Source organism: Hylaeus anthracinus, unplaced genomic scaffold (assembly GCF_026225885.1).
Source record: "Hylaeus anthracinus isolate JK02 unplaced genomic scaffold, UHH_iyHylAnth1.0_haploid 3, whole genome shotgun sequence".
NCBI lineage: Eukaryota > Metazoa > Arthropoda > Insecta > Hymenoptera > Colletidae > Hylaeus > Hylaeus anthracinus.
In genome coordinates, this window is record NW_026535284.1 from 2,710,990 (window position 1) to 2,736,961 (window position 25,972).

Below are 25,972 nucleotides of genomic sequence, written 5' to 3' on the forward strand. Positions count from 1 at the left end.
TCATGGAACTTTTCTCAAGGTTATATACAATTGCTACTATTTGAGAACAAGATTTAGGAAATTTTAAGAAAAAATTTAAAATGATACTTGAAATCATATTTAATACGAAGCACAATTTCAAATATGAGAACAGGAATTAATTGAATGCCATCGATCTGAAGATTTAAGCTATCGTCGATTACTTATACTTGTATAGATTAAAACAGAACATCATAACATTGAATCAAAACTACCGGGGTTGCTCCAGATTGTTTTGTTCGTAAGAAAAAAATGCACTAACACTGATCGCTAGGAACTCATCAATTATTATTTGGAACTTAGTGTGAGTACCTTTACTAATTTTCATTTCTGTTCGTTTTTGACTTTATATTCGCAAGAAAATCTTCTGTGAGGACTATATGAGATAAACTGCAGCGCCCTTTACGGCAGCGTTCGATAACCGAGGTACGCGTATACCTACGCCAGTGGGGCAGCAGGTCAATGCTGCCGTAAGGATCTCGGTGAGGAGAAAGAGATCCTTTCCCTTCCCTGATCCCATCCTCCCGCGTCAAGAACTTCCCCCCTCTCTCTCACAACCAAACCCCGTCATTGCGCTAATGCAAGCTACGCGACTCTGCCGCAACGACAAACTGTTCAGGCAGCTGCCAAACGTAACCTCCCCCCCTCCCCCTCTAAAAGAAACACTCTAAAAGAAACATCCCCTATCGAAATACTTGCTCGTTTCTCCAACCAATGCTGACAAATAATTGCCGAGCACGAACTTGGTTGGCCACGAATCTTGCCCGTCATCGTCGTTAACAATGGCGAACGTATTCGCAATGCGTCTTTTTGGTAGACGTAAGTAGAGATGGGCAAAATTTTATTCAAATAATGGATGACGAATGGAAACGTGCAGTTATTTATACCCATCTTGATTTCATTTTACTTCTATTTTTGTCCAATTTGACGTAAATTAATTTAATTTTACAACGTTGCATAAATTCTATTGAAACAAATATAACGGGGAGGAAGCTAGTAGTAGGTAAAACAGATGAAACGAAAGTGTAACGAAGCGGATATACAGGGTGTCGCAAAAATGTTGTAACACCTTGAAAGGGGTGGTTCGAGAGGTGATTTGAAACAAGTTTTTCCTTAGCGAAAATGTTGTCCGAGGCTTCGTTGAGGAGATATTAACGGAAAACACTGACCAATCAGAGCGTGCGGATACCATTGGAGCGGCCGCGGTAGCGAAGGCTACGAGCTAAGCAGCCGCGTCCAATGTCCTTCGATGCACGCCGAGTCGCTTATTCGCGTACAAGCGCGGCCGCTTAGCACATAGTCTTTGCTACCGCGGCCGCTCCAACGGTATACGCGCGCTCTGATTGGTCGGGGTTTTCTGTTAATATCTCCTTAACGAAGCCTCGGACAACATTTTCGCTAAGGAAAAACTTGTTTCAAATCACCTCCCGAACCACCCCTTTCAATGTGTTACAACATTTTTGGGACACTCTGTATAATGACTGTTCGATAATATAGTTACTGTATATGTTCAATAACATAATAAGTATAATAATTATATAACATACATACATACATATATATATATTTTTTTCTTTATTCGTTTAGTATGAAATTTAATTTCGCCTAGCGGTGGTGTTTTTTTATCTTATAATCATTATTTTAAAATTTTTATGTAAATAATAATGTTGACAATCGCTAAAATTAAGTCGACATACAGTGACCTGTGTCTTTCGAAACGTGAACAAAATTTAATTTTCTATTTTGTTACAAGAGTGAGCAAATTGTATATTTTTGTATAATGTTCCACTGGTTATGTACTGTATAAGTTTTACTTTTCCTGGAGGTATTTTTAAAAAGTAGTGAGGCTTAAAACAGTCTTCATATAAAAAAACAAGATATCAAAAGCTTTCTAAACAAATATAGCACGATAAATCCGTTTATATATGAAAACATCGTTTGTGTACGTATATAGAAAAGTATATAAATAAATTTACTGTTTTTAACATGAAAGTTATAGTTGTTCAAGCACGAGAATCATTACAGGCATCCTATTTTAAACAAGGAACGCGTAATTTTAAACTTGAAGCATCTAAAAATGTTATACAATTAGAAATACAGTCACTAATAAAAGGAAAAATTATGACTATTTTTGTTACTAATTTTTAGATAAAAACATTATATTAAAACACATTATTGTGTAAACATGTATCTAAAGTTCACAAAAGAATTAATAAATTTTATTTATCCTTCATAATCTTGTATCATAGTATGTATCACTGTTCGTTCTGCGGAGATTAATTCTGACAAGTACAACACTCATGTATAAATTTAAGACGACCGCAAAGGGTTGATGACGTTCGCTTTTCGTTGGAAATATTACAAGCGTGGTGATGTATCGAAATTAATGGCCGATAGTATATTTTATAAAAATTGCAATCTGAATAATAAAATAAAATAAAACAAAATTTCATATCACACGAATGAAAGATTATTCAAATAATCGTCGCGTCGAATAAACGTAGCAAATAAATCGGTATGGAATGCACCTCCAGTACATTCGTCTTCGATTGTAGAAGTCAAATGTTACCCCACTCTGTTTATAAATAAAAATGGATACCTCGGAAAGGTTAACAGAGGGTTAAAGGCTTTTAGAGAATGATGAAGCGTTAACACGAGGATTTGTGGCAGTGTGCAACTTCGACAGAGAAAACGAAAATGGATGTACCTGTTAGGTCTCAGCCAGTGAAAACGAGAGCGCGGTTAGCGACGCGGAATTTACACTTGAAAGGTCGGAATTAACGCTTTCTTTTTCGACGGGTTAGGTGCCTCGTTAGTACCATTGTCGCGACTCGCGTCCCGAGCCAGATTCCCTGGCCCGAACAGAATTCAGTGCCATTATTTGCCTCGTGTTTCCTTTTGCGTGCTACCGAGTGTTATTTTGCGGTTCCGTTCTATAGCTTGGTCCCAATCTTCGTTCGTCTGACAATGAGTCAGTGTTGGGCAAATTGCGATCCATTGCGATGTACTTGCCGAGTAATCGATAATCATATTTAACGATTAGCCATCATCTTTGTCATCAATGAAGATGACGTCGACCAGACGTAACTCTTAATAGAGATCGGTTTAATTTATAAATTAGGTGATTGCATATGAAATGTCCGAGTTTATAGGAAAATTTAAACATTTAAACAGTATAAGTGCCACCTGCTAGACAATGATATAGCAAAACGAAGATAGCTATCCGAGATAGCTACCCAAGATCGAAAAATCGAAGATTTCATATGCGAGAATTTAATATTTATTTTAACGATCTTATCTTTACTTTGTGGTACGTTTATGTCTGACAAGCGTGAGTGATTATTGCAAAGGTAATCTCAAAATGATCACTGTCCAACAGTGGTCCAAGTGCATCAGAAGCGAACAAGTGCGACAGAGAAGCTTGTAAAAGCTTTCCCGAGTGATGTGCGACCGGAAAGTCTCCCGTGAGTTCGATTGCCAAAGCTTCGAGTCACGGCGCTGTGGATTTACTTACGACGATCGTCGATCTCGGTGGCACGCATAGATTGACTAATTGGAGATCATCGCGACCCTCGTGCAGCGTGGTCCTTCCGTTCGACCTATCCTGAAAGTCCAACAAATTCTTAAATACCGAAACAGCGCTCGTTATTGATGGTGCATCGGTGCTTTGGTCCTCGCGACAGAAGTGATAGAGAATCTTAATCCTAGAATGTCACACCGAAGTCCAGTGGGACAGCAATCTACTTCCTCGTGTTAGTATCTATAATCAAGAATGCTATTTGGATCCTTTCCGCGTTAGAAAAACGTTAAAGGTGTAAATGTTATGATCGATGCCTTAGCACCCTCGATATGCTGAAAGAATTGAAACAGCGATCTCGTTGAATCTGTGTGGGATCTGTTCAACCAAAATGTGCGATATATGTATGCAATTGTATCGTGTAAGTTTACGTTATTTAAACAATTCTTCGTTTCTGCTTAATTCTAATTCCCCATTTTCTTCTGTTGCTATATTACACAGCAAAAGTTTCTCCTATACTCTCTTCGATGTTTCTTTTGTAATGGGCATTTGCTATCATATTACTGCACACTTAAATAAAATTTTGTACGCGATCTACGAGGGTCATTCAAGTATAAGCCGGATTTTTTTTACATAGCTTTATCGAGGATAAATGAAAATACAAATGGATTGCACCCAATTCACTAAACAAGTACGGAGAGGGTTTTCCACAAGTGAACTCGCTTATATTTTGAAAACTTCATCGACACCATTTCATCGTTCGCGAAAGGATCGAAAGCCTAGAAAAGAAATAAAGCAGAGAAAAGAAGCGCTGCAACAAAGTTGACCGTACCTTCTTCTTTCTTTACAATTCTAGATCCGTTCGGTAAAGGGAGAGGTGTAGGACAGGGAGAGGCAAAAAAAATGTAGGGTCAAGCGAGGAGGTACTTGCGGATTCTCCAACAGTCGGTACTAATGATCCAACCTGGCGAGGTACATCAACGGTATCCGGTATCGTGTAACTCGCTAAGTGAAAATGCGCGTAGATCCTTCTAAGATACAAGATCACCGGTCCGCTCTCCCCCACCCTGCCTCCCCGGCGACCCTGACGGCAGCCTAGTCCTGCGAGAAACAATAAAAGCAGTAACTGGCACGGACATAATCCCGCAGGACCCGCAGCCTCTCTTCTCCTTCGCGCACCCTTCGCACACAGACCCAACCCGAACGTAACACCGACGCGAGAGAGAGAGGCGTTTCGTACAGATTCTCGGGCGTGCGGCGTGTCTAATCCTAATGCCAGAGCCTCGAAACGTTGCACGACGCGTATGGTCCTTTCGACAAAGGATCCGTGACGATGTTGGCCCCGAGGATCCTACCGGCCGCCATTTATTTGCTTCTGCCGACCTGGCTGCCATTACGCGTCCATTTATTTATTTACGATCGCAACGTTTCGCCCTCTCTGACGTAACATGTATGTTTAAAGGGTTTATAACATGCTGGAGATTTTAAGAAGCTTCGAAAGAACTTTCAAAGAACGAAATAGAAGGTTTGAGAGCAAAGAACAGATGAACCTTCTCCAAGCCACGTTAAATAATATACGATACGTTCCACTTCACATTATCCTTTATACTTTTGTGTGTCAAAGTTAGTATTCTAAATGGAAGAAATATTACTGTAGCGATTTCCCACGTTTCTTTTTGTATGAGTATTGCCCTTTTAGTTTACTTTGTATCGATTAAGGTAGGTTAAAGAAGAATTTATTCTGTTTATTGCTCTTAAGACTATTTTATATAAATTACGAATTTTTATTTACATTCAACAAATTTTATTCATACGGCGGTAGACTGAAGTTATAAAAACAACTGGCAGTAGGTTTTTCGTTAAAGATTGTATTTAAGTAGACAATGTTCCTCCATCATCAATAGCGTAAACGGTATGTATTAACAGATTAACACTGCGAGGAGCACTCATCCGGAAAAAAGGATTTTCATCCCTGCAGAGTTTAATTTCTTTATTTAGATATTATATATTGTACAATTGTGAACAATGTCAATGTTCGAAATACAACAGCTTTGGTGGAATTCTCATAAGCAAATTGATTATAGTATTATAATTCCACTTAAATCAATTTCGAAGCTACTTTATCCTATTGTGTAAGTCATCGTATTGTAATATTCTTATTGTTAGAACTTGTGATACCTGGTACATTGGCACTGTGTTTATTGGCTTTTGTTCTTCTTCGACCATGTGTTGTCGGTCCATTCGCTTGTACCATTGCTGGCAGAATGTTTAGAGCTACAGGAGTGGCTGGCGCAGTAATTTGTTTCGTTGAATTCCATCAGGAAGGGTGGCAGGATTTCGCGTATCATCCTCTTCGCATCAACCGTACTACAGGAGTCTGAAGGTTCGTGAAAAGGCGCGTGTTCATTTATTTATTTACTTTCTGTCTCTTTCTCCACCTCTTTTTCTCCCCCTTCATAACGCGTGCATTCGAAATACCTGAAGATGGAGATGGGTTCTTTGAAACCTTCTAATAGAATAGATCATCTTTATTGGAGGAACTTGGGATGCTTGGATTACTCTGAGATGGTAAATCTTGAAATAACAAGATTCGAATGAAGATGAATTGGATTTGACATTATTTCGAATTGATTTCGTTATAGAAATCTATTTCTATCGGGCTTCGAGACTTTCGAAATAATAAAAACTTTAGAAGCAACTTTCTGCCATGATTGTTAAACTTGAATTAACGTTGGAGACGTTGTTGCAATCGTAAAACTAGTGAAAACCAACTAAAAATAGAGTCCGACCAACCAATTAGACATTGTATTATTTTCAATACGGCACATAGAATTGAAACATAAATGAGACTTTCGAACAATTTCGAGCGACTGCTCCGGAAAAGAGGCAAAACTATTCGCACGCATAAGGAGACGCTTGCTCGCGCTACACGGTCAATAAAATGCAATTGGAACCTTACATTCTATCTCACACTATCTTACAGTTTCAAGTCGAGGTTACTTACACGAAAAACGCAAATCTTGGTATTATAAACTTTTGTTCATTTTATAATTTCTGTTAAAAATCATTTTATATTAGCTGCAGGAAGTTCACCAATTACTCGTCAAATCCTCTCGAGTTGGTAGTTCGCTCAAGCGAAAATGTCATCGAGTACAAGTGGTTAACTTGTTTCAGTTTATTTAGCAATGATCCCAGAAGAGGACGGAAACGTCGCTAACAAGCTTGTTGCGAGACTGAATTATTCGTCGTAAGTTTCAGTTATCTCCCCATTCAGGGACGAAACCGTCAGCGCAAAGCTTACCCCGGTTCGACGATATCGCGGGGGATTAAGCCGCGAGCTGGATCCATCGAGCAGGTGAGCCTCTCTAAAACCAAACGACGTCAAGTAGAGGCAGAGAGCACGGCCGTGGGTTGCTTTTAGGGCTAACGACGCGCCCGTAAAGCGAGAACGATGAAAATGGAGAGTAGAAACGAGCGTCTAAGCCTTGGAATGCAGCATAAGTGCACGAGGGATCCCCGTCGGCTTAGGTTGGGTTAGTACGAACCGGGTAGAGGGGAACGTTGGATTTGACTTTGCAGTTGTGCCGCACACAGCATCCTCTTTTGGATGTGTTTAACTTGCAGGATACAGTAAGAACGGCCCAAAGCGAGACAGAGAGGCCCCACGAGGGTGGAGAATGAAACAAGAACGAGTATCTGGATGTAACAAGGACGAAAATGACGATGGGAAGGGTGGGGGGGGGGGGCAGAAGAAAAGAGACGGAGAGAGGGTCAGTAAAAGTGACGAGGGTATGATGTTCGCTTTAATATCCACCAGCAGGTATATATTCTCACTTGCTCTGCTCTTCTCTCTGTCTCCTTTCCACTCGTTTGTCTCCCTTCTCACTCTCGCAACGCCTCTCCTTCTCGCTAGCTTACGAACCGTTTCCAGAGTGTCGATGCCATGAGCTCTGCGCATGGGAAACTCCGGCAATAACTGCTGCCTTTTCGAAAAGAAGAGAGAGAAAAAAAGAGATAAATTTTCCAGGACTCACGTCGAGATCTAGTACCCGTAAGGTCGGAAAGTCGACGGAAAGAGAGAGCGAGAGAGACCTGCTGCCTCTTCACGGGGTCCATACTCTCGTAGCACGGCTGATGCGGAAAGGATGACACGCGAAATCCTGCCGCCCTCCCTGGCAGGATTCAACGAAACGAATTACCGCGCCAGCCATTTCGGTGCTTCCAAAAACTCTGCTAGCAAGTCGGCGATCATGGTTGTTGAGCTGCAGTTATTTTCTGATTCCTTTTGTAAGGATCACTCGTAATTGTGAGTATACTTTGAAATGATAAACTACATTTGTTATCGTTATTCATGAATTAGTAATTCGCAATCATTCAAAGCTAACCGTGTCTGATTACTCATTGATTATTGGTTATTCGATAATCACACTTCTCGATAACATTGTGCTCAAAACAGTCAACGATACGATTTTTTTATCGACAAAATGTATAGACAGAGAAAACAAGTGTTATTGTTAAATTCAGTCAACTTTTCACTGAATAAATAAACAAAATTTGATCTTAAAATCGAAGAGTTGCAAAATGGTGATTACAATTTTATTATTATGTAGCAGCGTGTTACATTCGTGTGGTCAATTTTTAATCTTGTTAGCGTCGTATGTAGTTTTCTGGTTGATTGGACTGCTATAGTATCATTAGTCCATTTACTGATACGATGTAACGTTGTTGATACCGTATTGATTCATTCTTGATTCCAGTTCTCTTTTACCGCCTTCATAATTAAATCGGCACATTAACGATATCTCATTAAGAAGGCGTGACATATTTATTCATTATTTTTCTATCTTACTGGCATTTCGTACAGATTGTAGAGATCATTCGTAAAGATTATTTAATTCGTGTCGCGCTAACTCTCAGCTTCTTTCGAATTTCTGCCAAGCTATTTCTTCCATTTCTCAGAAAAACAATACTAACGAGTTAAAAGTATGAACAGTGAAATGCAGTGAAATAAAAATGGAGCACGTGAGCAGCTTATGCCAACCAAGCAAGTAGACTCGCATGCAGTCACAGTATATGTATAAAAGATCTAGACTATGAAGAATGAGAGAGTGGGAGTGGAGGGTAGAACCTCGCGTTTGAAAATCAAAGACTCGACAAAAGGCCAACTGGAAAGTCGCAACATGTGGTTACCGAGGCGGAAACACGTTGCAACCCCCGCTCCTCAGGGTGGCCAGGTCGGCCCACGTCGACTCCTTGGCTCTTTCTCCCCGTGCGTGTTCGATTTGTACCCGTCTTAAGAAATACTTGTGCCTAAATAATCGAACCTCAGCGAATGCTTTCCTTTTCCGTCGCTCACAAGTAGAGGCAGCGAAGGATTGGGTGGCGAATCGAAGCTAATGGCGCAAGGGGGTTGAAGTCACGCAACGAGACCGAGTCGTGGACTGCTGCTACCTACGCACGTGACACGCCAACACTGTCGGCAGATTATCACGAAGAATGTCGGTTCTCGAGAAAAATGGGACCGCGTAAACAGCATCTTTCGGCAGGGTGACATTATGTAACCGACCGAATGGTAACTAGTGAACGTGACTGTGAATCTTGAATTGCATCGCGTCAAGAATATTCTAACCGTTCTCTTTCGAATGTTGAGAAATTTCCTTTTGTAGGATGAACACGTGGAGACGAATGGATTGGGTGAATAGAAATGACTTTCGATTGCATGTGTACTTCGGTTGATTGAATCATTGATAAGAGTGAACCTGCGATTCAAGCTAATTTTTGTTTCACAAGTATGGTAATCGAAATTAGACTTGGAACAAAGAGGTTCGAAAAGAGATCAATTCTTTTCAATTAAATTTTAATACTGGCTATTGATCAAATTAAGAAGAATTTTAGAACAGGAAATAGTATTTTGGAATTGTGTAGTAATTGTGTAGCTATTGAACTTGTTTAGTTTATATAAAGTATGGGAAATAATTTTTTACAAATAAATTAGTTATTGCTATCATTATAAGAAGAAATCTTGTTTATCGTGCACAAAATAGAATATTACAAAATAAAATTTCTCCAGAATTATGGTCACTGTGGAAGAATATTTATGTACCTACGTGTGTAATACAGCTTCCGTGATTACTAATATATTTTAATAAAATACTGGCAAAAGAGTCGCTACAGGAAGAATAATGAATTATGCAAATCTGAATCGATTACAGCTACTCATTTCCCAGGAATGTAAAGTCAATATTTAACATTCTGAAGCTGGACTGACGCCTTAAGGAGAAATACCGCCAGTTAATGAAAAACTAGTTCCTACTCGGTACCGCTAGGAGCAACGATTTTCTTACAGCGCGTTGCTTCCTGATAACGCAACTCCGGTTGCCCACCCAACATCGTCGCGCAATTTTAATGCTTGTAAGAGAGCTTAAGTGTTATAGCCGATATACAAGCTCCGCACCCTTTCTAAATAAATTACTTACTTAACGCTTGTATTTAATCTATACGACTACTAATTAATTACAAACGTCGCCGAAAGTCTAACGCACAGACTTGTAGAGAACCAATGGACATTCTTTGCGGTTCTTTAATCCATTCACTAACGGAGAAATTAACATCGTGGTGTCCTGGGCGATAGAACTTAATACAAATGTGTAATCTAAATTATTATTTTGATAGTAAAAAGTGATGTTAAATTTGTTATTTCTTAATAAAATATTGTTATATAGGGTCTTTCTTTTAAATCGGTATAGTTAACTATCTCATGAAAGATTAAAATAATAAAAATAAGTATTTTTACTACAGATATTTGATACAAATGGATAAATTATATGGTGCAAATCATTTTGTTGAAAGTAAAGTAGTGAGGGAGATTTGGAAAATCAGTTAATTTTTTTGTGGTATCTTATATATTTTTATTCATAATATAATAGGATTTGTTTAGACAAATTCATTATGACCTATCACACATGAATATTTCTTGTAATATAATGATCTAAATTAGAATTTGAATTCAATAAATTTAGCACAGCTCGTCAGTTGAACAAAACAGAATAAAGCATCTTCTATCCTTGTTTGACCGACTATTAAATGTTGAATCTACTAAATGTAACCTCTAATTCAAAACTTTATATTACAATAAATGACCATGTACGATAGATCGAAGAATTTGTCTCAACAAATGCTATCTTATTATGGATAAAAATATATAAGGCATTTAAAATAATTTATTCGTTTTTTAAAATCTTCCCCATTACTTTACTTACAACAAAATTATTTACACCATGGAGTTTATCCATTCGAATCAAATGACTTTTGTAAAAACTTTCTTAGATAGCTTGATCTTCTTATGAAATATTTAACCATTTCGATTTAAACGAAACACCCTACATACAATTTTCGATCATCCTTTCTAATAATTCCTATCTCAAACGGGTATAAATTTATTCCGTGACCAATTGCTAATTACGAGATAGCTTCTAGTCGACAATCTTGGTAGATACGCTTAGTACGAGATATGTTGTAGTTGATAATAAATGGGTTTAATCAGTATTTCTTATTCCTTATACCCATGTACCTTCGAAGATCTTCCAAATTCATTGGTGGAATTCAAAATATGACAATTACATATTACACATTAAAAGAATGTAATATAATTAAAGTGAAAATAAAATATAACAAGAACCTACAAGAAGACGAATAAAAAATGTAAATATCTAAGGTAATAAAACCATTTAGTGAGGTGAAACAAACTTTAACTAAATCCAGATATACGTCCATATCCTCAAGATCGGTCCAATGATAAGTTAATTTTACTCTTGGAGGGGAGCGGAGAGGAGAGGCAGAGAAAATTCTTTCATTATGGGGGGCCATGGGAAGTAGAAGTTTGAAAAACATTGTTTGAAAGTCGCTGCACTGGGCGAGAGAGACCAGAAAACAACAGGCTCGTCGCAGAACTAGTTTCAAGAATCGACATAATAATATCACCTGTAATATCTGAATCGATTTTCAACCGGTGCTCATTATTTAATGATAACTGCGATTACTCCGAGCCAGCAACAATTTTCGTAGTGCGTGTAACTTGTAATTACGAGATCATCGCGATACTACGACCACGTCCGACCACCTCTGCAAAGATTTCTATTCCGGGGCCGACTGGAGTCGTGATTAACCGTCTCCTTGTATCTTTCGAACCCGGTATGAAAATGCTACTCTCCATTAGCAGTAGCGCACTCACGAAAGAGCACAAGGGCGTAATCGTAGCCCCTTGATACAAATATTCATTTTCACGCCATTGAAATTTTGTCTATATTTAATTAGAAAAGTACAATGTTCTGTTGTGCAGCTTGAATTTTAGTTTTCTTTTATAATCGTGCACTTCAAAGAATTAAAATGATCACATATGCGATGTTTGAAGAAGAATAAAATTGAAAATACAATTAAAATGTACCTTTATTGTATATGTACATTACAAGAGATATCGTCATGTTTCTAATAATAGAGTGAAACCTCGATTATTGTAACTGCCATTGTTGCACGAGGACTACTACTTACTGGATCGATTGCCTTGCCGAAATCTTAGACTTATATCTTATATCAAGACTTATATCAACCTTACACAAAATTAAATTTGACACACAGCATTTGAAGAAACATTTCCTCTACCTTTTCCAACAAAAAAGAGGTTAGACAAAATTCTCGCTTCCTCATCTTCGATTATTCTACCTTCTTCCTACCATTTTCTTGCAATACATGATCATTGCAACATACAGCACAAAAAATCAAATCAAAATATGATATATAGTTAAGGGTCTACCTGTTAAGTTTAGTCTCTATTTTTCAGCTATTTCCGATAGTATAATTAAAAAATGTTTTAGACAAACGTTTTTCAGTAATTGCTTTTCTCTCATTGTGCTAATCAACACTTAACACCACGATGCGTCGGGAAGTATCGTAACGTGATCGTTTGGATCGAGTTGTCATTGTCACCCCCTAGTTAAATTGCTAGGCGCGCCCCTGTCCGTTATGTCTACCTGTTCGTCCGAATAGAACGAAAGGCAAGAAAAGAGAGAAAGAAGAAGACGGCACGGCGCGAGAACTGTTAGTCGCGTTAGCGCCGCAATGAAAGCGCAGCTCGCGCCTCAAGCGGGAGCAATCGGAGCCGATCGGTGCACGCTTGAATGCGCCCCGCGTCTACGCTCCCGACCGATCTTAATTACAATCGCAAATGAGACGGTGAGCGGATAATTGCGGTGCATGTTGCAAGTCGCTACAATGTCGTCTGGGCGGGTGTCCCCTGTCGTGTTTGCGGGTATACGACCACGTATCCACAGCTGGACGCATTTAAGCGGCCGCGAGAAATGCATTCTAGACCGCGATCGATAGATCAACGTCGTGTCACCATCCAGGCGTTCCTCTGCCGCGCTTCCGGGCTCGTCCGTCGTGCGATCTCTCGCGTGAATTGAACTCCGATTCCACGATAACGTTCAAAGGTCTCCGTTTCACGTCTATCACAATTGGACGGCTCAGTTCGATCGTCTGAAAAGCCCTGACCCTCGATCGTGGTTGTGAACACTATAGACGAGATTTATTTCTTTAACCCTTCGCCCTCGGATATTCTCTCTGAGAGGACATCAAGTGCAACAAACTTTATTAGCGATCATTGTGGATAAACTTATGCGAACGCAACATTTTCAAAAGTGCATGATTCCTTGAAGGTTCATATAGCACAAAAAAATCAAATGAAAACATGATATACAGGGTCTACCCGTTAAGTTTAGTCGTCATTTTTTATGTATTTCCGATAGTACAATTAAAAAATGTTTTAGACAAACGTTTTTCAGTACTTGGTGAGCTACATGTTCGGATATTCTTAAATCTGATAAAAATACTTTTTACGTAAAAAAGTATAGATCTCCCTGACCTGTTTAAATGGTAGCATCCGTTTTGGACATCATGGGATCAACAGTACAGCACTGTCACTGGAAACCAGTGTATTATAATATGAACCTGACATTAAGTATGTCAAACTTGAAAATTTTGTGCAAACATAATTTAAATAAAAAATTATTTCTTACAAAATAAATCTTTTTCCATCAGATGTTTGATTTGCGCTTTTTATATTAGATTCTTCGTTGTCGCCATAATTAGGGCATCTCGTTTTATGTTATTATATATAGTTGTTATGCGATTCCAAAGTTCTTCAACATTACTGATTGTTGTTTCGTATACAATGGATTACAGATATCACCAAAGATAAAACTCCAACGAATACAGATCCGGAGAAGATAACCCTGTACATAAAAAATAGATCGCAGTTCGAACATCTGATGTAACGTGATTTATTTTGTAAACGTTAATTGTCTAAATTTTCAGGAAATTGTTTCCCTTCATCTAACATTGTTTAATGTATGACACAGCCGAGGAAAAATGACGCGTAAGCGAACTGCAATTTTTAACTGATTTCGAAAAAGAGGAGCTTACTCAATTCGACGTGTATATTTCTTTTTTTTATCAAATTAATTCTGTTCGACGACGTTACCGAGCTAATCAAGCGCATCCAAACATTCCTTTTGGTCTCGCCTCTAGTTTTCCAGTCTTCGATTATGTCGCGAATAGTTCTGAATCCGGGAGACTGAGGGACAAAAATTGAATAAACGTCACGCGTTGGATAATTATTGGATTATCCCGGTTTTCAGCTGCAACTTCCCGTCAGTACACGTATACACCTTCGTTAAGTGTGCTAGCTGGGTTGTGCATTCTAGCGACTGCAGTCGATCGATATTTCGGCAATGCGTTTCCGTTGACACTCTTCTACGAAATACAGTCGCATCGGCGAATAAGTAGTGTTTATATTCAGACAGTTCTTGTTTACCAAACTTGTGTTCGTGATTTTGTGGAAAAAAAAGAAAATCAAAACTTATCGAATTAATGACAGTTAGGTATATTATTCTATTCTTTTTTCGTACTACAGAATAATTATAATATACAATCAAAACACGTTCCAATAGTTATTATTAAATTAGATATTTAAGGGGTACCTTACAGTAACGGCTTGAAAATAGCAAGTAAATAAATTTATTGCTTATTGTAGTTAACATGTACGTATTGAACGCTATAAAAAACCAATTTTTGTATCTCAAAGTGAAAAATGATGTGGAAAATAGTTGAAGAGCGGTTGAGTGACATTTCTTGACCTTCGACCATTTTACCAAACGGCTGTCTTTGCGACTGTTTGTCACTCATTCGATTGCTCTCCGATCGTCTGATAATCGCAGCAACGATTATCGACGTTTCAACCAGCGGTTGCTGCGCTGAGATACGAGCTCATTATTCCAGCCGTACTTTATCTTATCTACCTTGTAAAGCAACTAAACGGTATACGTGGAAATGGTGGCCCCGTTTCCCTCTTGTTCCGTGGACAAAAATGATGTAAAGCAATGTGTAGTACAAGCTCGGTCGTTTCGACTTGAAACGCGCTGCGAATATTCCACCTCTGAAACACTCTGAAACACGTTGTCGCGATTGAAATCCATTAGTATCTCTAAGTGTCAAACTTCTGCGTCAGGTTTTACGAGCGACTTCTGTCTGTAAAATTATTATGTAAATATAAATTCGACAAATGTAACACGATGTCATTCCAAGCATTTGACTAAATAGACGTTTCGACCATGTTTATGGTTCTCTTCGGTATCCCAAATTGTTTAACTATAATAAAATGACCCCCATTTTAATCTCTATAACGTTTTAAAAAACCAGACGCTTGGTGGTAATTTAAAGATGAAGGATTTTCATAACTCACTTTTCTTTTCAACTCTAAAAAGTCTTTTCTCTCTTCGTACGCTTTATTGTAAAAGAAAAATTTTTTGCAGTGTTGTAATATTATACAGTTTCTTGATGCTATTATAATTGAAAAATTGGGAAATATCGAAGGGTATAAATATCTTTAGTCGAAATGTCTTTTTAATATAATGAAATGCTTCGAATACTTGGAATACTTGGAATGACATCATGTAATATTTTCCATACATCGAGCAGTCATTGGGTTTGTATTATAAATTGAATACTACCTTATTAGGAGTTCAGAGACAGTCGAAGAATTTCTATTTGCGAGCCTTCGATTTTTTAAATTGCTACAAACGTGAGAAAAGTTCTGCCTTGTAAATGTAAAAAGCTAGTTGAAAGATGAATCAAACCGAAGTGGGACAGGCAATCGTACTGTAGAGGTTATTCTACGTGAAAGTACAACTTTTCCAAAGAATTCTAGAGTTAATTTTAAGCAGGAAGAGCCTCCTTAACGCACAATCATTATAGACACTGTCGTTGAAATAAATCTGTTATAAATAATCAGAAACAAAGGTACAGAAAGTTAACTGTAATAATAATAAAAATAAAATTAACTTTAATAGTTTGCTTTTAATTCCAACGATTTGTATAATAGTACTGCCTGATTATCGAACTAGTTCTTTAAACTGCGAGTGTTCTGATTAGGTGAATCTAAAACGGATGGAGAAATGAAAGTCAAGGAGTTCAAATAAATTATTATGTAAAAAGACGAATGCGTTCCTTAAACGGTGTTGAAATAGTTTCCCTGTACATTTAAACATTGCTAAGATAGCATTAGAAGGTTAAAACTACAAAGGGTATTTTCGCCTCTTCAGCACGAAGGAAACTAAAACTTTTCAATCGTGCATTATTTTTACAGAAAACAGTATTTTAAAATTTACGCGCCTAGTTCTCTAGCTACTCGTACGTAGATTTCATAATATTTTAGTTTTCTATTCCAGGTCAAAAATTGTGGAAAATTTCTTTCACGGTTTCAGCCATGGAACAGCTGCGATAAGTGGTATCGCTTTCAGAAAACTGGCGTTGCCATTTTGGAGTAATGAATTACACAAAAACGTATTATATACCCTCCAAGCTATATACAATAAAGACCTTCAAACAAATCGTGTATTTTATTATACTCCCTCAAAAAATTGTCATAATTCGGCTCTTTTTCCAGCTGCTAGAGTGGCGTTACCCCCCAACACAGCGAAACAAAATTCCCGTTCTATACTTTTTTTTGCTCCAGAAATTTCTAAAGATTGAGAATCCCCACTTAACGCTATCCCCACTACATGATATAAAAATAGATATTCAGACTTAAGATTGCGACCTTGGGCATCTTTTGGTCAGGACCAACTAGCAAAGTACACGTATTTGATCCTGGAACGCTCCGTATAGTCAGACGTCGAGGAATGCTGGTTTCATAAAATGATACACGCATACGGTCCGATCAAAACGGCTGGTGGGCCACGATTTCCGGGAATAATAGAACACGAAGGTCCGCTGGTCCCGTTCAGAAATGGACGAAAGACTACCCGCGGCCCCGGTCGACGCGTAATGAGTATAATCAAAACGATTTAGTAGAAAAGCAGCCGCGAGCAACACGATATACCGTATACCGGTGCCCAGTGCAGTTGAATTTGAATTTTCGACTGGGACTTTACTCGACCATAATGTTCGACGGTCACGAAAACGCCATCTGATGGACGACCAAATTGCCGGTCTGAGGATCTACGACCTGCCCTTTTCTATTCGTCTACTAGCCCTGCACTATTGTTCCACTGCGTCCGTCGGTCTAGCTTCCTTGATAGTTTTTGTGCACCGAACACACCGCTACCCGCCAGAAATCCGCAAACGTTTTGGTCGCAGATGTTTGCCAGCGTCTGCCAGCGTCGTCTACGAATTCACTTTAATCATTGCTGTTCCGCAAACCGCCGGATCCCTTGTTTCGTTCGAAACAACCTGGCTGATAACTAGCTTAGGACAGTTCCTCCGACAGTGTTAACAAAAGATGAATTTAGGACTGTCTTACCGCATAGTCGAAAGTGGACCTACTTGACCAGGTGAAGTTCTTCTTTAATTTAACAATGGCATCGAGTCGCTCGATCGCAGCATGCGAATCTCGTTCGTTGCATGGCGTCGAAAAGTGGAGAGGATTGTTGCTAAACAACGAGTAGAATCCAGAAGGAAAGAGACGAACATATAGGTATTCATAAACAAATTTGTTTCACTGAAGGATATCTATAAGAAAGGAATAATTATATTTATTTCGAGGGTTCTTCGAATATAAACCGGTATTTTTGTACATAACTTTATTGAGGATAGATAGAAATACAAATGGATAGGATTCTACGTAGGTTCCATCAAGAGAAATACATTTTCTCCATCAGAGAGGAAGCTTCTTGATCCCATCATAGAAAACAGAATTTAGCTGTCATAGTAGTCAATTGCGCACATATTGTTAACCTTGTGAGTCACTTTGGAGGAGAAGGGGAGGCCGTTTTGGACCATATCGTGACCCGTAACAAAATATGGATTCATCACCATACCCCAGAACACAACAGAATCAGTATGGGGTGGTGGAAAGTTAAAGAGAGCACATTGATCAAGGCCAAGACTCGACTGTCACCCAGGAAAGTTCTGACAACTGTGTTTTGGGACTCAAAAGGTGTATTGCTGATTGACTACCTACATGGTCGAAGGACAATCCACGAGCGGAAAGTAGTAGACAAGACTGTTTATCGCAAAAAACAACATTAGCAATTGATTCGCGGTGTCCTTCTTCTGGACGATAACGCATGGCCGCATACAGGAGCTGTAAAATACACTGAATATCTCTCGAATAATTACCTTATAATCCAGACCTGATTCCATGTAACTAACATATGCGTGGTACACTGAAGGAGGCATTAAGAAGGGAAAGATTTAAAAACGACACATTGGTTACTGGAGCAGCCAACTGCTTTTTTCCTATAGGGATTAAAAGTTTCCTATCTAATGCAGAAAATGTATTCTGTTGAAGAAAAGTACGTGGAAAAATGAGGCACTCCATTTGTACTTGTATCTATCACCAATAAAGTTCTGTACACAAATTTCGGTTTACGTTCGAATGACCCTCGTACATACTTATAGTACAAAATAGTATCTATTATTTGCAGGATACCTCCATAATTAAATAAATTTTATTGGTATGAAATAGTATCTCTGCTACAACCTCGACTCGAGAGTCTCGAGTCGAGACCAATGGTCGAGCCAAGAGGGACACGGAAAAAAGAAATATTCTCGTTTTCACTCATCGTAGATCCTAGCTTTAGTCTCGAAATTACAGCTGGCAGATGCTCACAGAATCTGTAGACCCGTTCCCGGAAAAATCGTGTACCCTCCAATAATTTCAATCCTGCTGGGTTTCGACTCGAAACTTTCGAGTCAGAACCAGGTATAAACAGCGACGCAGAAACAAAGAGGATGGGTGGTCGCTAGAGAGAGAGAAACGCGACTCGACCATCGCAGGAAGATGGAATTACCGTTTGGTCCAGCGATACCAGCGTACCTATATATTGGGAGACGGTAGATTTATGTAGGTGCACGACGAGGAGGTATTATGGTGCCTAAACCTAAGAAAGTAGCGACCTATCTACCGCTGGAGAATCTAGCGTACAGTGGCATCGAGGTTACACGTTAAAAATCCTTTGTTCCTTTCGGTGAGCTCGATCCTCTGGGACAGCTGGAGCGAACGACATTTGTGGCTGACTTAAGCGGATGCGATAAATATTCTTTGGAAATTTGAACAGAATAAATTAGTGACACTTTTGTGACTTCGATGAAAGTAGTGTATCTCGTAAAGTATATCAAGGTGACATTACATTGCGACCACTTTTTGTAACACTTTTAATCTCATTATCTAATGTCTTTTTAATATTTCATCTGTAGAACACGTGACATCTGTAGATCGCGTGACTTTTACGTAACACGAGTAATTTGTTGCGTTTGGAAGAAATTTACATGCTTTTTTAAAATATTCAGATTACCTTAATTATAATCTTTTATATGGTACATGAAAGTATTTTTTACAAAGTGTATAAAGTATTTTTAATATTTAAAATTGTATTCACTATATATTTTTATTATTTTGTATAGTATATGTATTTTACATTTACATGTACTAATACCATCAAATATTTGCACTACGAACATAATTCTTGTAAATTACTTGAAAATTCTACGTAATAGAATGAGAAAAAGCAACACACGTGGTTGGATGACGGGGTCCCCGTGACAAACGTGCCTTCCAGATCTTGATGACGTAGCGAACAACATCTTAAACGACCTCATCTTTCACGTTTAATTGTAATCATGTGCACTTTTATTGAAGAGGGTCCCGTTTCTTTTAGTCAAAAGACAGAGTTCCTTATTGTTGACATTTTTGTTGCTTAGGGCTTTTAAAATATTTCTGCCAAATTATATTTACAAAATTTCCAAATTTCCAAATTGCCAAAGTTCCGTTAGGCTTATAAACCACACTTCAGATCGAGTTAAAAGTTTGTGCATACATGCAGTGGTGGCCAGCTACTTAATTACCCCTTGATGGTTTCAACATAAAGTCCACTGTCTTTAAATAAAATTGATTTCCACATATAAAATTAATAAACAATATACACGTAGTATCAAACAAGAGTGTGTTAAAATATTTTTATTTTTAACTCACGAATAACAGGCATTTTAAATCATTTATAATATTATATCAATATCTACGCTGGCAACTAATTCAAACCAGGCTAATTTTGTTAATAAATAGCAATGAAGTGTTATAAATTTGGTACCAGAGCGTAAATAATAGGTAAAATATAACTAATAATATTTTCTTTTTGATAAACACAGTTTACGAGTAAATAAAATGTCGGTCTTGAGTAGTTAACCACATGGATATTAGTATACTAAATAAATTATGGTTGGTATGACATATAAATTATTTAAAATGTCTATTATTTGCGAGTTAAAAATGAGATTAGTGTAGCCTACTCTTATATTATATGATACTAGATGTGGATTAATAATTATTAATTTCACATGTGAATAATTAATTTTTTCCAACGTCAGTCAGAAGAAACAATTTACCTCGACGAGGGAACAACTAACTTCAGGGTGAAGTAAAATGTTCCGCTCCAACGGGTGATAAATAAATGACTTTCTCCAAAATATCTATTGCTATATTTGCTATAAATATTAAATATAAGCTTAAAGCCTTAAAGTATAATAAATATAGCAGTAAATTAGTAAATATTGAAAAGGTAACAACATTATTTCTCAATCATTTGTATTTTTTGTAACTAAATTAGAACTTTTAGCTCCTGTCTCTCCTACACCATTAAAATAAAAATAAATCAGACACGTTCCCTACGGTTTGTGTTTGATAAGAAAAAAAACGAAATTCTAAAGGTCCTTTTGGAAAACCCTTTACATAAAGTATGCTTATCCGGACTATGTAACCAGTTAAATAGCACGCGTCGCGGACGATGGGGAGATCGTGATAAGTCGTTATGTCACGTATTCGTAACGTTGTCCGAGGGTTCGCCAGCCTCGCGGCCAGTGTATCAGCCGCCATAGAGAGCCGTCTCTCACCCAAGGGGGTCGAGATTATCGCTCGTGGTCTGGAAACCGGAGGATAACCCGATGAAGGGTTGCTCTTCCGAGCCAGTGGCGCGTGCCCGCTGTTGATTACCCCTTCCAGGGTTTACTATACCGATGCAACCCCCTGGAATCACGCCCGAACGGTCTTCTTCAGCTGCAGCAGACTTCGGCGTCTCGCGTCTAGCCTAGTTCGAATCCTCGAAGAACGACTCCCTTAACCGGAACGCTCTAATTTCCATCCGCTATTCGGTAGCACGATGCACTTGGTTGAACGTGGTGGCGATAAACGCCAAAAGCGTTCACGATGATCCCGCAAAAAGCCTACCCGACAAAAGGGATTGTCTGCCTTGGTTACATGTGCCTCTAAAAATAAGGGCGGACGAAGGAAGGGAAAGATACACAATAATAGCGTGAACCATCTCGCAATATGTTTATCCGTGGACCGTCTGCCGATGGTCTGGCGGCCAAGGATGTCTTTAACGGGAGCCTGATTATTCTCATCCTCAGTCGGAATCAACTCGAAACCGCTTCGCAGACAAAGACTGCGTGATAAACGGTGAGTGGTTCGACTAGGTCAAAATGCGCAAAAAAAAATTCAATATTCAACTTTGCCGTAAGGGTTTGAACGTTTTGTATTATAGGGGAGTTGCCAAAGTCGCGGCACGAAAGATATTTTACTTTATGTTTCCTATTTGATACTAATTTGTTTGACAATTATTATTCGAAATTATAGAATAGAAGAATCTCCTTCTTTTTGTTTGTCTGTTTCTTCTTTCGCTGTACTACGATTAATAGGACATTATGTATATTGAAGTAAGTATCATTCGTCGGATACTACAGTGTAGCAAATGGGTTTTTATACGAATACCATGTTTCACTCGCAACATGAGAATTACGTCCCTGATTACGTTATATATGAAGCAATTGCACTTGTGATTAATACTTCTCTTTCCACTTTACGTAGTGGCTTCACTTTCTTATTAAGCACGATCTAACAAGGGAAAACAAACGTTACAATTTATTACTTTCATCCTGCATCTCGGACGTACCTCTATATTTGATACGAGTTATAAATGAGAGACGCGTCGACACCTGGCCCAGAGGTGGTGGTCGACTTAACGACGGAACATGGAATAATCCTTCGCCCGTTTATATTTCCGCCTATTAATTTGGGTAAGGCGATTGTCTCTCCTTACCCAGTTTTTTCTTGTGCTGTCGGCCGGCTGCGCGACGGCATGGCAACAGAAGGTAATTCGAGCACGGTTAACCGTGGAACCTATGGAGCAAGAAGTCCCTTATGCTCTCTAAGTACTTAATAAGGTCCGACAACGGCGTCCCCAAATCCAGTTTAACTGTGTGCTCCCTTTCGGATTAAGATTCTCGACATGCCGGAAGAAACGAAGAAGGGAAATATCAGTAATCATTTCCTAAACGTCTCTCTCTTTCTCTTGCTCTTCTCTAGCTTATGGTGCCACCTTGCCAAGCTTATTAGGCTCAGCCATCGATAATCGTGTGAAAGGTGATCTTTTCTGTTACGGCACATCAAAAAATTAAATTTGGTTAATTAAATTTAATGGATTTAATTGATTTAATTATATTTAATTTAATTTAATTTTATCGAGCTCTGCGCAATCAATGAATGAAATGTTAGGACAGTGATTCATTGAGTTTTCAGAATGTTTGGATTAGGTCCAATTCGGAGAACTGAAATTTTCAGCGAGAATTATAGAAATACAGTCGAACCTCGATAACTCGAACTTCTATAGCTCAAAAACCTCTAGAAACCTACAATTTCGTTAATTCTCCTATCAATATCAGTGATATTAAATTTGTTGTTTTGGAAAGAAAATTTACGATCTTCTTTTGCATTAATTTGTGACTCAAACAGTTATAAACCTCGCGATACTATAGTAAATTATACAAAGTTTAATAAATCGTATTCCTCTGTCCAAAATATTTGTTTACAAAATCTTATTTACTGCACTATATTTAACGAGCTTATCGTCGAATTTCCTTATTCCTTCGTATTCAGTTTCGCGTTCGATTCGCAAAGCTTGTTTGTTTTCGATAAACAGCATCCATGATTTCTGCCATTCCCGTATTACCCTACTCGCTTGACCTATTTCTTGAACGCATCGGAAGTTGAAAAACCGACTGCGGAAGGGTATGGAAATCTGTGACCAGAGTATATGGGTCCCGGCAATCTTCGACACGATCTGTGTATTGCATATTGGTGTTTGATAACGAGAAAGTAGAGTGGATTATCAGATTCAGGAATAGGAATAGGAATATTAACGAGAGACCTAAAGTAAGCACATACATTTAGAAGGATGGCAAACAGGCCAATAAGTGCATTTTCTTCGACCAAACAGTTAAATTTAGAAAATCAGGTTTTTGGTAATACATAAATACATCTTACAAGAATAATCTGATGTTTGGTTGATTAAATTATGTTTTTTAATTGTAATATGTTTCAAGATGCCATGGCATGAAAAGTAATAATACAAGAAAATTGAATTAACCGAAAAGTCATCTATCCAAACTAGAGTTTCTCAACCATTTTGGCCCAAACGCCGTTTTGTCAGATCTGCGTTTTAATTTGCCCAATTGAATTTTTTAAGAGCTTAAAACTGCATGAAAATCCAAAAAAATAATGTAGATTAGGTGTTAGTAAAATACAGAGATATCTGAGTGGAACAAACGTAAAGTAACATTTATTACCTTTAATTTTAATCTAACGTACAAATAATAAACAATACAAATTTTAAAGTTATAATGAGAATCTTAACGTTGATGAACTTTGCAAAGTTTAATAATATGTGGTTCTAAGTTTACTTAGTTAATAGTTGGGTTAAATACGCCATAAGTAAAAATTTAATTTCCATTCACAGCGGCTGAAATGTATTACTAATTTTGATCCAAAATTCTTTCGAACAGTTTTGTTCAAATAAAACTTTAACTTTGGTATTCGCTTGGAAAATGTATTTCAAAATGCATTCGCATCCCAAAAGCAGATAGACAAATAATTGTTCACTTTAAGGGGGATTTGCTTTTTCCCGAGCCAAAAAATCGGTTTCATTATTACGTTTTATTTAAAAAAACATGCAAGATTTTAATTTGAAATTGTATACACTCTTAAATTATTTTATATTTTAATATAATGTATTAATTTGTATGGTACATAATGTTAAAATTCCTTTTACCAAACTTGGATACTATTAATTCCTTCATTGTACCCGAAATAATATGTATTATCTCATTTATTTTGTAACATTTCTCCATAAATGTTTTTGATATATTGAACATTCTTTCTGAACTTTTCTATTTCAACACGATCCCATAGTTCCACTTAGAGCTGTCGAATATTCAAGCGGCTTTCAAGCCGAGTCAAACCGGAACCCGATTTCCGAGCCGAGTCGAGTACTTGAAAAAACCGAGTAGCTTGAAAGATTCAAGCTATCCGAAAGAAACCAAGTAACTTGAATTTTACAAGCTACCCGAATAGAACCGAGCGATCCGAAAGAACCGGGCAACTCGAATAGTTTCAAGCTTTTCCGAGTACACATGTCAGTCCGCCGCCGGGCAACAATGGTATCATAAAAAGGACGTAGCAAACTAGACCCAAAGAAGGTCGACCATCATTTTCCGTATTTCTTATCGGATCTTAACGGATGTATTACCAATCGATTCCTTATTTTATCCCGATGGGAATGGTACCAGACACGATACAATTCGGATTATTTAGAAGGAAATTATACGGAAAAAATTATTCGTGTAATGTAAATTCTACAGACCACGCTGTTACACAGCAGAAAAATCTTTTTCCAATTCTACGCTTGTCTTGTTAATAATTAAAATTAATCGATATTATATCGTGTTTGGTACCATTTTCATCAGTATAACATCAGGAATTCAGTAGTGCAATTTATTTCTTTAACTTTTATAAAACACAACAAAAAGTGAACATACCATGACAAACATTTTACACTTTAATGCTCGGACCCCTTGAAGTCCGTCGTGGGTTAAAGTCGGCACACGAGCGCTTTGGATGGTTCAACCTTTGGTTTATGGCTTTTAGTAATCACCCGATTTCACTTCATATGCATCGTATTATTACGGGAGTGATGCCGGTGGATTCCTTACGTTTTTTCTGATGAAAACGCTACTAAACACTATGTAAATCGGACTATTTTTAACGAAGATAGACAAAATGCGCGCAAATCATTTTTTTCGTATAATTTCCTTCGAAATAATCCGAATTGTATCGTGTCTGGTACCATTCTCATCGGGATAACATAAGGAATCGATTGGTAATACATCCGTTAAGATCTGATAAGAAATACGGAAAATGATGGTCGACCTTCTTTGGGTCTAGTTTGCTACGTCCTTTTTATGATACCATTGTTGCCCATTGATACCATTGTTTACTCGGAAAACCTTGAAACCATTCGAGTTGCCCGGTTCTTTCGGGCCGCTTGGTTTTTTCGGACCGCTCGGTTCTATTCGGATAGCTTCAAAAATTCAAGTTACTTGGTTTCTTTCGGGTAGCTTCAATCTTTTAAGCTACTCGATTTTTTCAAGTACTCGACTTGGCTCGTGACTTCGAGCCGAGTGCAACTCGGCTTGATTTTTTCGGGTACTTGAACAGCCCTGATTCCACTACATGTAATATTGAATATGGCATACAAACTATTTAATATTATTAAATGTTAAATATACATTCAATGTAGAACTTAGCAACAAAAGTTGTATAGTAATAATTTACGGTGTATATTAATTATTCGTTTGTGAGATCGAATTACGCACCAGTCACGAAGATGGTGCGCGTAATCAGGTGTGTATGGGAGTATGTTTGAAGAGCGCGAATCGGGAAGCGTGATAGATCGAATGTTTGTAAACGAGTGTATGATTGACAAGGATGGAGACAGAGTGCGAGGAAAAATGTGTGTGTGTGTGTGTGTGTGTGTGTGTGTGTGTGTGTGTGTGTGT

At 38.0% G+C, this 25,972-nt stretch overlaps 2 protein-coding genes across 13 annotated transcripts in view; one reads left to right on the top strand and one right to left on the bottom strand.

The window, feature by feature from the left end:
- LOC128894264 (uncharacterized) overlaps positions 1 to 25,972 on the top strand; it is a 302,271-nt gene that overhangs the window by 178,456 nt on the left and 97,843 nt on the right. The window lies entirely within an intron of this gene.
- LOC128894237 (voltage-dependent L-type calcium channel subunit beta-2) overlaps positions 1 to 25,972 on the bottom strand; it is a 175,209-nt gene that overhangs the window by 112,194 nt on the left and 37,043 nt on the right. For 11 of the 12 annotated variants that reach the window (XR_008461485.1, XR_008461486.1, XR_008461484.1 and 8 more), the window contains exon 3: positions 3,533 to 3,622. The exons of the other annotated variant lie outside the window; for it this stretch is intronic. Coding sequence is in view for 6 of the 11 variants with exons in the window: in XM_054155863.1 (XP_054011838.1) it covers positions 3,533 to 3,622 (90 nt within the window). In the remaining 5 variants the exon portion in view is untranslated. The remainder of the gene's footprint in view (positions 1 to 3,532; positions 3,623 to 25,972) is intronic. 12 annotated transcript variants of the gene reach the window in all.